We start from the raw sequence: 14592 nt of genomic DNA on the forward strand, positions 1-14592 counted from the left end.
AAAAAAAAAAGGAGTAATAGGGGGATTTGCAGGATTGAGCCTTTTGGTGAACCGGAAATGGGTAGAGTCCAGTGGTTCCAACTGCCAGTGGTCCTGCATGGAGGCAAGCTTGAGGCAAAACTGCATGTCAGGCACTCCTGACATGTGGTGTGCAAAGAAGAAAAGAAGGGGAGTCCCATCCATTCCCATAACCGAGACCTGTGAGGGAATTAGAGGTCCAGAGTGTGATGGCAAAACAGAGAAGGCAGCTCCTGTGTCCACAAGAAAGATGGACTTACCCACTAATTGCAGCATACTCTGGGCTCTCCGAGTCCAGGCCATGACCTAGGAGTTTGAGCGATGGGCCCATCTGGCTAGCTTGGCCTTCCCATTCAGGCGGCTTGTCCTCCACGTAGAGGCGCTGAGGAAAAGCCTGTTGCCCAAAGGTGCAATCGCTCCGCCAGTGACTGGGCTGCTTGAAGTCAGGGCAGGGCTCAGTGGGCAGCTGCGGGCAGGGGCCCTGCCAGGACCAGTGATCCTGCTTGCCACACTTAAAGCAAGCTCCTGGTGGGGATTTTCTTTGTGTCCTGGACTTGGGTCGGCCACCTCCTGTGCCTTGCCCCTGTTGCTCTACCGACCTCAGGGCTGCCACAAGAGCCTGGATTTAGAGTGTTACCTTCTGCTACATGTGGGCCTGGCGAACAGCCTTGGCCTGTTTCTACTAGTTGGGACCATTAAAAACTTTAAACGCCATATTCACAGGTCCCAGATAGGGATTTGGGGGTTGAGAATAAGAGGAGGGGGGCTTGTGGGGAGCCCGGCACCCAGATCCGGCAGGAAACACTGGAGCCAAAGGCAGGACAGGGCCAGAACTTCCTGTAAGAAAATTGGAGTTGGGCCTTGGGGTCCTGCAAACCGGTGTAAGAGCAAATAGTCGGTGGAGAATGGCCTGATGGAGGAGGGGTTTAAGAACACAGTGGAGAAGGGAGGGGCCCCTGGCCAGCAGGGGAGGAGAAAAAGAGAATGGTATTTGCAAGTGAATGAGAAACAGAATCCTGTGAAGGGAGGGGGCTTTCTGGATGGAAGAGACTTGAGTGGAAGAGGTCCGCAGAGGGACCAGACAGAAGTCCCAAGAGAGGTACGCCCCTGGAGGTCAGGCAGGAGGAGAAAAGAGCTGGGAGTTCCACGGAGAAGGAGAGATTGGGAGCAGAGGTTTTAGGTGAGGTTTCTTTGGCCAAAAACGGTCTGCATGTAGAACAAGCGGTACAGAAATTAAGGACAGGAGTAAAGGTAGAAGGAAGCCTGCATGTAAGGAATTTCAGAAGCTTTCCCATCCGGTGGCAAAAGTTGTCAAGGTCTCTCAGAATATTGTAATCGAATGTCCTATTTTCAGGCCAATGGGAGTCATTGTCTAGTTTATATTGTGGCCAGGCAGTATGGCAAAAGAAAACGAGTAGAAGACAGCCCAACGGGGTTTGGTCAGACGGCTTTGACTCCGAAGAGCCCAATATGGAGATTAGTGATCTGGGGAGGGCGTTCCTGCCTCCAATCACAATCTTAAAGGAGAAAGCGGCCCTGGCCGGTTGGCTCAGTGGTAGAGCATCGGCCTAGTGTGCAGGAGTCCTGGGTTTGATTTCCAGCCAGGGCACATAGGAGAAGCACCCATCTGCTTCTCCATCCCTCCCCCTCTCCTTCCTCTCTGTCTTTCTCTTCCCCTCCCTCAGCCAAGGCTCCAATGGAGCAAAGTTTGCCCGGGCGCTGAGGATGGTTCTGTGGCCTCTGCCTCAGGCGCTAGAATGGCTCTGATTGCGGCAGAGCGATGCCCCAGATGGGCAGAGCATCGTCCCCTGGTGGGCATGCTGGGTGGATCCCGGTCGGGCGCATGTGGGAGTCTGTCTAACTGCCTCCCCGTTTCCAACTTCAGAAAAGCACAAAAAAAAAAAAAAAAAGGAGAAAGCTCTCCTGAGAATGTGGAGTCGTCCTGCTTAGGGGTTGTCACCACCTAAGAAGGAGCTCAAAGAGAATGTAGAGGGATTTGGCTAAGTGCTTAGACTTTTGGAATGTGCTGTCCCTGGGACAGAAAAATGTCAAACCTCTCAAAATGTGAGGCTGACTGGACAAAGCTGTCTGACGACGAATTAGGGACTTATGGATCGAATTAAAGCCAACCGGGAGAGGGAAGGGAGAAACTCCTTACCTTTCTGATCTGGCAGGGGTTCAGGACAGGGTTAGACTGCCAGCCAATCAACCTACAATTACATGCCGAAACAGAATCAGGGAGTAAGCCCAGGAGGAGCTGCTGCTACTCATTGCTTCCCTGGTTCTAAGTTTGGACAGCAGAGAGGGATCGTCCAGGCAGTTAGTACCATGTCCCGGTTTCAGCACCAAATGTTGAAATCCAGTGTTTAAAGAAGCCTATTAGACTGAGGAAAAAAAAGATTTGATCTGTGGTGGTAGGTGGTTGGAGACTGCGGAGGGTCTGAGTTCGATTTAGGGTGAGATCTCAGGTGGTGAGGGTTAAGATGATGCCCAGATAGACTACAGACTAAGAGTGAAGTTGAGCCTTAGCAGAGAAACACGATATCACTTCATGGCAAGGAAGTTAAGAAGGGTGGTGGTGTGTCTCCTTGAGGCAGGCAGGGAGGGGCTGCAGAGGAGTGGGTTATCTACATATTGTAAGAGAGTACTACTTTTGAGATTGCATGCTGTTAAATCCTGAGCTAGTGCCTGCCCAAACAGGTGTGGGCTGTTTTTGATCCCCTCGGGTAAGACAGTCCATGTAAGTTGTTGGGCTGCATTAGTGTCCGGGTCAGTTTAAATAAAGGTAAACAGAAAGTAAGAGTCAGGGTGTAGAGGAATGGTAAAGAAGGCATTTTTGAGGTCTAGAATCGTGAAATGAGTGGTGTTTGAGGGAATGTGTGACAGTAACCTGTAGAGATTAGTGACTGCTGGATGGAGGGGAATTACTGCCTCATTGATTAGGTATAAGTCTTGTATGAGGCGATAAGCCCCTGAAGGTTTTTGAACAGGAAGGATGGGGGTATTGCAGGGAGAGTCCATGGGGATGAGTAAGCCTGGTTTAAGAGGAGGGGGGGATGGGTCAAAGAAGAAAAAGAGACAGAGCCGCCCATCTGTAAGGAGGGAGGAGGTGTGTATTTATAGGATTTCAGATTCTTCTGTTTTGCGAGGGCAGGTTTCACGGTTGGGGTGTAGGGTTAGGTAGATCTTTCCAGTTTTCTGATTGGCGAAGGTCTGCATGCGGTTCTGTAAGAAACTAATGAACAAATGTAAGAGGCAGGGTCCAAAAGTTAGAAAAATAAATAGGAGAGTGAGTGGACCAATGAAAGGCAATAGTCAAGACACCCAGTTTGTGTGAAACCATTGATTTCATGACTTGGTTTGTTTTTTACGAATTCGCTGGGCTTCAGAGAGAGAGAGAGAGAGTGGGAATAAGACAGGGCAGTGGCCAGTCCCCCTGCTCCTAGACCTACTTCTGTAGAAATTCCTAAAGCAACAAGAAGAGGGATTACCTGTATAGCTTGTTTGGTCCTTAGATTGATGGGTAGTGTACTAGGAATTGAAAGAGGCTCATGGGGTGGAATTAGGTTGTATTTGGGTTGAGATAGATTAGGGTACAGGTTTCTGTCCAATTAGTAAGGAGACACATATAGGTGTTGGTCCCACACAAGTAGAAAGCCCCTGATTGGGTGAGGTAGGTTGAGAGGCAAATAGAGAATAGATGGACAAGGGGTCGGTTTTGTTTCTCTGTTTCTGAGCTCCAGATGGTCAGGGTGGAGGAAAGAGCCACCCCAATAAGTAGGGAGATTAGAGGATTGTTAGCTAGGGTGACTAATTAAACATTCTTCAAAAACCAGTTTTCTCACTGTTCAAATTCTTTTTTCTCTGTACAAACCTCCTACAACCTGCACAAACCTTCTACAACTTACATAAACCTTCAGCTTTCATGCACTTTCTTATCTAGAAATAACTGGCCTTCATAATGGCGAAAGGTCACATGGGGAACTCAGGCCCAGGAATTTTGGCTAGGGCCGCCCACAACCAAGCACGCCAAAAGAAACTTCCCAGGAATCCTTGGAAAAGAGTGACTGTTTGCCAGCCAGTGAGATTTCACCACGTCATATTAGCTCGACCACCCTAGGACCCTTTAAATATCTCTCACACGGGTCACCCCTTCCGACTTCTCTGACCCCTGACCCCCGGAACCAGAGAACCTCGTCGGGTGGGAAGCACTCTGTACTCAATAAAGCCTTTACTATTCCACACTTTGTGGCTCCGGCCCTTTTCTTTTTTCTCGGCAGGGAAAAATACCTTACAAAAGGTAAGGAGTTTCTCCCTTCCCCTTCCCTGGTCAGCTTCTCTTTTCCATAAAATCTTCTCTGGTCAGACGGTTTTCTCTGACATGCCTCACATTATGAGGGGTTTGACTTTCAGTCTCAGTAGACTGCATGGAAGACTAGGCGCCTAGCCAAACCTCTCCATTCTCTCTCTCTCAGAGCTCCCTGACAGGTGGTGACGACCTCTATCAGGGACGACTCCCCCACACGGAGATTTTCTCCTCTTGGGACAGTGACAAAAGGCGGGGATGCCCCCTCTTGCTCACCTGTCTCCACGGCTCTTCAGAGTAAGCCTTCCGACCAGACCCCTCTAGGATGTCTCATGAAAAACCTCACTAAGTTGGGCCTCTCTGACCTTAAGCCAAAAAATCTCATTTTCTTCTTGTTGGGCAGATAAAATATATTATGCTCAGTTTGTTAAAGATGGCGCTGCCCACATGGAAGCCCATCACCCAGGTGATATTAATGTGTGTTGGGGGTGGGCTATGGGCAGGCAGGGTCCTTGTAGCCTGGGGCTTGGTTTTAGGACTAAGCCTTTCCCACCCTTTTTGATGTGGGGTGGTACAATCCCATCATACCTCAGATAAGTGACTTTGTATTAGAGACTTCCCTATTTTGTATATTGGATTAAAGGTTTTGATTTCTGCACTATAAAGTGGGGCAGGCCAGGACCTTGCTTTCTCAGTTCCTGAGATTAGTATTAGAGAGGAGAGCAGAGAAAGGCCACGTGGAGGAGTCCAGCAGAAGCAGCCAAGATGGTGGAGTGCTGAGTGAGAAGCCAGTTTGTGCAGAGTTTGTGCAGGTAGAAGGAAGGAGACGGGAACAGAAGTGAATAAGGCTGGTGAACTAGAAACCTTTGATTCTAGGAAAACTTGGATAAGACAGTAGCTTTGTGAGCACTGAATGAGTGGGTTTTGGAGCCCAGTGTGTGTTTTTACTTGCCTGCCGGGTGCAAGCTAGGATTAAAGATGATGGCCCATCAGTTTTTGGCTCTGTTGTTTCTTTACCATCTGTCCGAATCCAATGCAAACCTGCATAAGCCAGGCGGCTGTGATAGTGGCCCTGGCTACTGGCTTTACACTTCTGTAACAAGGCATGTCCCCAATACAAATTAGACAATGACTCCCATTGGCCTGAAAATGGGACATTCGATTACAATATTCTGAGGGATCTAGATAATCTTTGCCACCAACGCGAAAGGCTTCTGAAATTCCTTATGTGCAGGCTTCCTTTTACTTTCACTCCTGTCCTTAATTTCTGTGCTGCTTGTTCTACATGCAGGCCGTTTTTGGCCAAAGAAACCTCACCTAAAACCTCTGCTCCTAATTTTTCCCTCTCTGCGGACTCCCAACTCTCTTCCCCTCCTGCCTGACCCCTGTCGGGACTTCTCTCTGGTCCCTCTGTGAACCTCTTCCACTGGAGTCTCTTCCCTCCGAGAGTCCCTCCCCTCCCTTCGCAAGATCCTGTTTCTCATTCACTTGCAAATACCATTCTCTCTTTCTCCTCCCCTGCTGGCCAAGGGCCCCTCCCTTATCCACTGTGTTCTTAAATCCCTCCTCCCTCCTTACAGACTGGCAGCTCTGTCTCTTTTTCTTCTTTGACCCATCCTCAGAGACTGACTGTGCCTTCCACTACCCCTTGTACTTTCTTCCCCTCTCCTCAGACCTCTAAATCTCTTTGACTCCTCTGACCACGTGGCACTACCACCAGTACTTTAATCTCCTCCTCCTCCTCCTGCAGATTCTGACCCTCCATCTTTCCATCCAGCAGTTCACACTGTCCATCTCTCTGCTTTCTTTCTTCCTCCTCTCTATGCTGACAACTCCCTGCCATCTTGAAAAACTTAAAAAAGCAGAATTGTCTATTGAGCTGTGTGAGTGAGTAATCTGTTTTGTCTCTTTGTCAGAAAATATCTCTAATATAATTTTAATTGAAACAAGTAAAGCACGCTCATTTAAATTCCTTAATTTATAATTTATACATAAAATCTTTGTTTGATGTGTAATTGTGTCTGTTTCTAAGGCCTTAAACCAGTAATTACCCACCTCTTAAACCAGGCTTACTCATCCCCATGAACTCTTCCTGCAATACTCCCATCCTTCCTGTTCAAAAACCTTCAGGGGCTTATCACCTCGTAGAAGCCTTACACCTAATCAATGAGGCAGTAATTCCCCTCCATCCAGTAGTCCCTAATCTCTACAGGTTACTGTCACACTGGCCCTGGCCGGTTGGCTCAGCGGTAGAGCGTCGGCCTGGCGTGCGGGGGACCCGGGTTTGATTCCCGGCCAGGGCACATAGGAGAAGCGCCCATTTGCTTCTCCACCCCGCCCCCCTCCTTCCTCTCTGTCTCTCTCTTCCCCTCCCGCAGCCAAGGCTCCATTGGAGCAAAGATGGCCCGGGCGCTGGGGATGGCTCCTTGGCCTCTGCCCCAGGTGCTAGAGTGGCTCTGGTCATGACAGAGCGACGCCCTGGAGGGGCAGAGCATCACCCCCTGGTGGGCAGAGCATTGCCCCTGGTGGGCGTGCCGGGTGGATCCTGGTCGGGCGCATGCAGGAGTCTGACTGTCTCTCCCCATTTCCAGCTTCAGAAAAATACAGGTTACTGTCACACATTCCCTCAAATACCACTCACTTCACCTAGACCTCAAGAATGCCTTCTTTACCATTCCTCTACACCCTGACTCTTACTTTCTGTTTGCATTCACCTGGACTGACCCGGACACGAATGCAGCCCAGCAATTTATGTGGATTGTCTTACCCCAGGGGATCAAAAACAGCCCACACCTGTTTGGGCAGGCACTAGCTCAGGATTTAACAGCATGCAATCTCAAAACTAGTACTCTCTCACAACATGTTAAGAACCTACTCCCCTGCAGTCCCTCCCTGCCTGCCTCAAGGAGACACACCGCCACCCTTCTTAACTTCCTCGCTGTGAAGGGATATCGTGTCTTCTCTGCTAAGGCTCAACTTCACTCTTAGTCCGTAGTCTATTTGGGCATCGCCTTAACCCCCACCACCTGAGGTCTCACTCTAGATCAAACTCAGACCCTCCGCAGTCTCCAACCACCTACCACCACAAATCAAATCCTTTCTTTCCTTAGTCTAATAGGCTTCTTTAGACGCTGGATTCCCAATTTTGCTCTCTTAGTCAAGCCCCTCAGTGAGATCTTCTGAGGATGGTTTTAAGGTCTATAATGGCGAAGGAAGTTAACAGAAAAGGCAAATAAGGCCCAAAAGAAGTCAGGAAATACCAACTTTTGGCATACGCTCTTAAAGGATCCAGCACCCTAAAGGGCTTCATAAGGATTCCATCAGGGTCCTGCTCCAGAGTGGAAAGAAAGGTCATTGAACTGAAGCCTGCCAGGCTTCCCGGCCCCATCAAGGGACACATCATTGCTGTGGAAAGAGGGACACAAGAAAGTAAGCTGCCCCCTTGCTCCAAGGAGGGAGGGTTCAGTCTCTTCTAGCCCTGCGCCAGCTACCTGTGACCTGACCTTGCCCAGCATGCTGGGAATTGCCACTGAAGGCCCAAGGACATCCTTCACCAGCCTAAGGTATTTCTTCCAAGTAGCAGATAAACTGATCTCATTTCTTGTAAACACAAGGGCCATCTACTATGCCTTGCCTGAATATTTGAGTATTATTTATCCTTTGAAGATCTCTACTGTGGGTATTGACAGTCTGATTTTGTCCTTTATTCCTCTTGTCTCAATGCCCCATGCCTATTATAGGCTGGGACCTGCTGCTAATTCCAGCTAGAAACAATAGTTACTAGGACTTAAACTCTAACTGCAAAGTATAGAAATGTAACCACCCCTTCCCTCAGTACTTGCAGGATTTACAAGTTACTCAGCAAACTGTTCAAAGACTGTCCAAGAGGCACTTCCAGCATTACATCACCCAAGGACTGACTTTCACGTGGACAGGTCCACTTACCATGATCCTGACAACTCCCACTGCTGCTAAAGTAGAAAAACGACATAACACCTATATGTGTCTCCCTACTAATTAGACAGAAACCTGTACCCTAATCTATCTCACCCCAAACATCAACCTAATCCCACCCCATGAGCCTCTTCCAGTTCCTACTATACTACCCGTCAATCTAAGGACCAAACGAGCTGTACAGGTAATTCCTCTTCTTGTTGCTTTAGGAATCTCTACAGAAGTAGGCCTAGGGGCAGGGGGACTGGCCACTTCCCTGTCTTATTCCTACTCTCTCTCTCTCTCTCTGAAGCCCAGCAAATTCATAAACATGGAATAAGTGGTTTCACACAAACTGAGTGTCTTGACTATTGCCTTTCATTGGTCCACTCACTCTCCTATTTATTTTTCTAAACTTTTGGACCCTGCCTCTTACGTTTGTTCTCTAGTTTCTTACAGAACTGCGTGCAGACCTTCACCAATCAGAAAATTGGAAAAAACTACCTAACCCTACACACCAACCATGAAACCTGCCCTCGCAAAACAGAAAAATCTGGAACCCTATAAATATACCCCTACTCCAAACAAAGGTGGAAAAACTCCTTGTTCTCGATGCTAGCACCAATTAAAGGACCAATCCTAATTTTGTGCCTAATTTTAATGCTTGCCTCTTCCTTTATTAAGTTCCTGCAGGCTCGAATGAGAGAAATCTCCAGGATTACCTACAATCAAATGCTTTCATAACCCCTACTTCAACTACCCCGGGGGCGGGGTCACGAAGGAGGCCCCCAATAGGGATAACAGCAGGAAGTAGCTCCAGAAGATGGCTGGTCCGAGACAAACCTCCTTCCTGAACCCCATACCCTCTCCTTCCCCCCACCTCTTTTCCTTTTTTATCATACCACAGAGTTGAGAAATGATAGATACATGAATTCCAACTGCCCTTTTGATGTTCCGCTTATCTGTCAGACCTCACCCTTACTCACTGGACTATCCCCCCTGAGACAGAAGAATTCCAAGAAGCTGGCAAGCCGCCCCAATGAGGAGCATTCTGGACATACCAGGACTTTTGATTCAACACCCACTTGCTCGAAACTCTTCTTTTACCCTATAAAATTTGTCCCCCTAGCTTGTACTGGTGCCCTTCTCCCCCAGAGAAGTGCCTGGCAGGGTTCCTTTCTTCCTTTCAATAAAGCCTATTACTCTGGTCTTTCGGACTCCCATGGATTCCAACACATATAAAACAAAAAATTCGTGTGGTTTTGGGGGGCAAGAACAAATTAACTGCTTTCCCACTAATTTAAATGGGGAAATTCAATTTGACACATGACCAAATTGAGTCACAGGCTCAGCCATGAAACAAACTCGTGTGTCAAGGTACCACTGTATTTAGAAATTAGATATTTTATTCTTCTTACAGTGGCTGCCCTTAAATTTTAATCTGTGTAAGAACCTTTAATCTTCTCTTGAACAATACAAGGACTTTAAACCCCTTTAACTGTAGTCATCACTCCACCATTTTACATGGCTCATTTTTCTTTTCTTTTTTTAAAATTGATTTGAGAGAGAGAAGAAGAGATAGAGGGGGTTGGAGAAACATCAATTTGTCATTCCACTTATTTATGCATTCATTGGCTGATTCTTGTATGTGCCTTGACCAAGGATTGAACACACAACCTTGGTTTATTGGGATGATGCTCTGACCAACTGAGCTACCCAACCAGGGCACATGGTTCATTTTTCATTTCTATTTTAATATTATTTTGTTCCCTAAATTAGACATTCCTATTAATGCTGTTTTAGGAAGACAATAATTGTTTACATGTATCCGTATTTACCATTTCTTTGTTCATTATGGTTTCTAGCAGCTTAGATTTTTGGGTGTTTTCCCCTCCTTCCTGAAAAATCCTTCGAATTTTAAGTTTCTTGAATGAGAGTCTTATTTTTGGTAAATCCAGTTTTTGATGGTCTGAGAGTGACTTTATTAAAAAATTTAGGCAAAATAAAAGCTAAACTATATATAGAATTTTAGGTTAATTTCTCTCAGCACCTTTGAAATATTATACTAATGTCTTCAGGTTTCTATCATTTTTATTTCAAAAAGTGTATTAGTTTTCTATTACTACCATAACAAATTACCACAATTCAGTGACTTAAAAGAGCATACATGTATTTTTTTACAGTTCTATGGACAGAGGTCAGCTATAGGCCCAACTGGACTATAACCTAAGTGTTGGCAGGCTTTGGTCCTTTCTGGAAGCTTTGAGTCTACCTCTTTGGTCACTCAGTTATAGGTAGAATTCAATTCCATGCAGTTAAAGGATTGAGATACCAGTTTCCTTGCTGTCTGTCCACTGGGAGCAACCTTTCCCTGCTAAAAGCTTCTTTCTGGTCCTTGCGCATAATCAGCATGGGCCACCAGATCCTTCTCATGCTGCTATCTCTTTGACAAAACCAGGAAAGTTTCTCCACTTTTGAAGACTTCTGTGATTAGAGTGGGCCCATCTGAATAAGTCTGGCTAATCTTCCCATTTGAAGGGTAACCTTAGTTACATCTGCAAAATTCCTTTTGCCATGTAAAGCGACATCTTCAGATTCAAGTGTGGATATCTTTGCAATGGGTGGGGAGGGGGGACGACATCATTCTGCCTACCAGAAAACGTATGCTGTCAGTCTGTCATTCCTTTGTAGATTATTTGGCTGTTCTCTCTAGCTGCTTTTAAGATCACTTCTCTGGTGGTCTACATTTTCACTGTTTCTTGGTATGGGTTTGTTTTTCTTATCCTTGTATTGCCTCTCCTCCATTCTCTTTTTAAATCTCTATTAAGCATATGCTAGGTCTTTCAAAGCTGTCCTGTCTCTGTGCCACAGGCCCCATCCAAAAGCATGTGAATACCTTAGCCTTATGTCCAAGCCCCATCCCTGAAGTCACCCTAAGTCCAAACTTGATGCAGACTGTGGCATAGCTCACCCTTGGGAGGAGAGACACAAGAAAGAGGCCAGTCAGGCCTTATAAGTAGATGTAGTGCTGTTTAGGCAGGCAATTTGGGAGTTCTAGGGACCTACTGGGTAGTTTAGGAGTGATGTGTGCGGTAACCCTGTGGATTCCTCACTTTGGGCGCAGCTGGAGGAAGGCCAGAGTAGGGCCCTCTTGCCCAGGGGTCCCCAAACGACGGTCCGCGGGCCGCATGCGGCCCCCTAAGGCCATTTATCCAGCCCCACCGCACTTCCAGAAGGGGCACCTCTTTCATTGGTGGTCAGTGAGAGGAGCATAGTTCCCATTGAAATACTGGTCAGTTTGTCTATTTAAATTTACTTGTTTTTTATTTTAAATATTGTATTTGTTCCCGTTTTGTTTTTTTTTACTTTAAAATAAGATATGTGCAGTGTGCATAGGGATTTGTTCATAGTTTTTTTTATAGTCCGGCCCTCCAACGGTCTGAGGCCCCCTGAGTAAAAAGTTTGGGGACCCCTGCTCTTGCCTGTATCCAAAGGCAGTATCATACAAGACAATAGCATGCTTCTTTCAAGAGGAAGAATACTGATTATAGTAAGGTGAGGAGGAAAACGAGTTCTATGCAAGAGGCTGAGGATGTGAGGGTCAGAAAAGTTTGGAAGTATAAAGAAATACTGATTCCAGAACAGGTAAGAGATGCGTGGTGAGATTAGCTGGCCTCTACATTGCAGAAGTAAAATAAAATTTGGGCAGTCACAGTGGTTCAGCCTTTATAAGAGCTATTCTCTTTGCATAAATACTCTTCAGACTCTATTTGCTGCATTCCTTACTAGCCCTAAGTCTTACAAATTCTTCAAGTCTCTTCTTGAGTGTCACTTTCTTTAGAAGCCTTCCCCACCCCAACCTGATTGCTCTCCCCCTTACATATTTCCAAAGAATCTGTAATTACTCGTTTGTTATACCCAGTCATACTGGTTAAGTTGTTCACAGCTGCCTTTCTTATTATTCAGGCTGAAAGGTTTATGAAGACATTTGTCTTGTCCATCATCATATCCCCAGCACCCAGAAGGTGACTGAAACACTTGTGGTGGTCCAAAAATATTTGGCCTAGTAAATTAATAATTTGGCCTAGTATTGCTTGAGTGTCATTGCTTGATACGGTCGAATCGGCAGAATATCATCAGCCGTTTGATGTCTTTCCACTTCAAATAATTCATTTTCCATGTTATTTTTCAAAGCAAAGCTTATTTATTTTAACAGCTAAAGCATGGTATAAGATTTTCTGGAAAGTCTAAGATCATCCTGCTGTCCTAATATGTTACACTGTCATCATTTTAGAAAATAAAAGGCTTTGATTATATACTAGAAAAATCTTTTCATTACACATAAAACATTTTTGTTATTACCTATAGTAAAGGAGGTGAAAGGATAACTTGAAGGAAACTTGGAGGGGAAGGATGATCCTGAAAGTTTTTAGTTGGTATCTACCTGCCCTAGCCCCAAGAGATAAAGACTAAGATGCTAGTGGTATGTAACTGGTTCCCTTCAATAACCTAGTCAGTTATACAGACAACCCATTTGACATGTTCAAACCACACTCTGAGTCACTGATGGTCATTATTGGTTAGTTCCTCCAAAGCAGGGCCATGCCAGTTGTTCAGATGGAGTGGGGGTTAGTCAACAGGGCTGCCACTGAAGCCTTTCCCCAAATGCGAATATGGACTCGGCATTGTGGCTTTTGATAAGTAATCCTGTGGCTGTGCAGGATTTTGGGTGCAAGTCCACAGATATTGGGGCATAGCCTGCACACCACTAAAAATAACAAAGGTTTCAGGGCTGGGGACATTATCAACCACACTGTCGTGTCTATCTATGTCTCCAGGACGCAGTGGTGGGGGAACAATATTTTGCGGATGACCCTGACAGAAGGAGCCTGTGAGTACTTCAGCCTCAAACACATAGATCAGCTTCTCTGTGGCAGATGTTTTCTTGACCTGGGATGCTAGGTTTCTGATGTTCTTGGTAAAGTATATGCCAGCTCCATATTTTGGCTCTGATAAAAGAAAAAAAAAATTAAATGGTTATTATGTTCTGGATAATCACATTGCCTGTTTGTGTAATAATATATATTCTCTAGTCTTCCAAATAATCATCACTTCCTGTTCTCAAGTCTCTCTGTGTCTGCAGCAAAGACACCCAAATTTGTTCCCTAGAGTAAAATGGTCACTGGTATCATCAATATAAGAATAGCTTACATTTAAATATAGCTTCCTTCCTTCCTTCTACCCCCCTTCTTTCTTTATATTTACCTTGGACTTAACCAAACACTGTTTCAAGCTCTAGAGCAGCACCGAACGACAGAAATGCAATGTAAGCCACATATGTAATTTTAAGTTCTCTACTAGCGACATTAAAAAAGGTAAAACAAAACATGTTAATTTAATAATATTAATTAATTAATTTAATAACATTTAATATTAGTTTGATAATAAACTTATTTAATCTTTTATATCCAAAATGTCATTATCTCAACATGTGATCAATATAGGATACAAAATTTTTAAGGAGATATTTTACAACTTTTTCTTTGGTAGTAGTCTTTAAAATACAGTGTTTGTTTTATATTTACAGCATATCTCAATTCAGGATAGCCATATTTCAAGTGCTCAACAACCACGTGTGGCTGGCTCATGGTTACCATATTGGACTGTCAGCTCTAGAACGTTAAAAATGACTAAGACATGATCCCTACTCTCAGAAGTTCACAAAGAGAATCTCCCACGGTATAAACCGATAAAATACAGTACAATTTTATGTGGCAAGGAAGCCATTTGAGATCAAAATCAAAGATTTCTTTCCTGGGAGTTTCTTCTTGCTCTCTGTTCTTCCACCCATTGAGTTCTTGCTACTTATCACCTCAGGGGCAAAAAGGATAGAGCTTAGAACTTTATATAAGTATATTGAATATATACTTATTTTTAATCAAAGCAGAGAAAATGTTCTGGAAAGTACAGCTTTCAGAGTTAGATTTTCTGAATGAGGAAAACAGTTTTTTGAACCAGAAGGACAAAAACCTGAAGGATTTAGAGCAGGGGTCTCAAACTCAACTCAGCATGTGGGCCGCAGAGCAAGATCACAGCCATTCGCAGGCCACACTAGGTCTACAAAAGGCAACTGTTACGCAATACTTTCCTCACTGCAGTTGAAAACAAAAAAAAATCAGTACAACAAGCACAATCATACATGCAGTTTACTCAGTGTCACAAAACGACCAGAAACTGTAGTTCGCATCACAACTGCTGTTAACTAAGCTAATATCTAGCAAGGATGCTAGAGAAATGAAAAATACAAGTAGACCCCTAGGCTTACTTAATTTTAT

At 45.1% G+C, this 14592-nt stretch overlaps 1 protein-coding gene across 5 annotated transcripts in view; it reads right to left on the reverse strand.

The window, feature by feature from the left end:
• Positions 1 to 12454: 12454 nt before the first annotated feature.
• The window catches only part of PARP9 (poly(ADP-ribose) polymerase family member 9), a 357437-nt gene continuing 355299 nt past the window's right edge, over positions 12455 to 14592 (reverse strand). For all 5 annotated transcript variants that reach the window (XM_066347907.1, XM_066347908.1, XM_066347909.1 and 2 more), the window contains exon 11: positions 12455 to 13266. In XM_066347907.1, the coding sequence (XP_066204004.1) occupies positions 12887 to 13266 (380 nt within the window). In that variant the 3' untranslated portion in view covers positions 12455 to 12886. The remainder of the gene's footprint in view (positions 13267 to 14592) is intronic.

Source organism: Saccopteryx leptura, chromosome 8 (assembly GCF_036850995.1).
Source record: "Saccopteryx leptura isolate mSacLep1 chromosome 8, mSacLep1_pri_phased_curated, whole genome shotgun sequence".
Classification (NCBI taxonomy): domain Eukaryota; kingdom Metazoa; phylum Chordata; class Mammalia; order Chiroptera; family Emballonuridae; genus Saccopteryx; species Saccopteryx leptura.